The sequence below is a fragment of the Cucurbita pepo genome, unplaced genomic scaffold (assembly GCF_002806865.2).
Source record: "Cucurbita pepo subsp. pepo cultivar mu-cu-16 unplaced genomic scaffold, ASM280686v2 Cp4.1_scaffold002140, whole genome shotgun sequence".
Taxonomy (NCBI): domain Eukaryota; kingdom Viridiplantae; phylum Streptophyta; class Magnoliopsida; order Cucurbitales; family Cucurbitaceae; genus Cucurbita; species Cucurbita pepo.
Genome location: NW_019648231.1, coordinates 2,734 through 3,275, shown reverse-complemented (window position 1 = coordinate 3,275; position 542 = coordinate 2,734). Strand labels below are relative to the sequence as shown.

The 542-nt window shown below is 48.0% G+C and overlaps 1 protein-coding gene across 1 annotated transcript; it reads left to right on the top strand.

The window, feature by feature from the left end:
• Positions 1-98: 98 nt before the first annotated feature.
• LOC111786614 (endochitinase CH25-like) lies at positions 99-540 on the top strand (the record flags this gene model as incomplete). The annotated part of the gene is made up of 1 exon (XM_023666849.1): positions 99-540. A coding segment is annotated over exon 1 (417 nt), but the record flags the coding sequence as incomplete, so codon positions are not given.
• Between the last annotated feature and the right edge of the window lie 2 nt (positions 541-542).

The window sequence follows — 542 nt, the reverse complement described above, 5'->3', positions numbered from 1 at the left end:
TGAACAATAATCCAAAATTATTTTAATATTTGGAATTGGGTTTGAAAATTCAACGGAAAACTCCCTATAAATAACTGCACTTGCTCTTCCCATTTTCCTCATCTTCTCATACACCAAACAACAATGAAGCTTCATACGCTTATTGTCTTAGCCTTTGCCTTCGTTTTGGGAGGCGCAGCAGAGCAATGTGGGCGGCAGGCCAATGGCGCTCTCTGCCCCAATCGCCTCTGCTGCAGCCAGTTTGGATGGTGCGGCAACACCGACGAGTATTGTAAAAACAATTGCCAGAGCCAGTGTGGCGGCTCCACTCCTTCTACACCCCCCAGTACTGGCGGCAGCGGCGTCGGAGGTATCATCAGTGAAGCCCTCTACAATCAAATGCTCAAGTATAGCAAGGATCCTCGATGCCCCAGTAATGGATTCTATAGATATAATGCTTTCATTACTGCCGCTCAATCCTTCTCTGGCTTTGGTACCACCGGAGATGCCGCTACTCGTAAACGGGAGCTCGCTGCTTTCTTCGGCCAAACTTCTCATGAAAC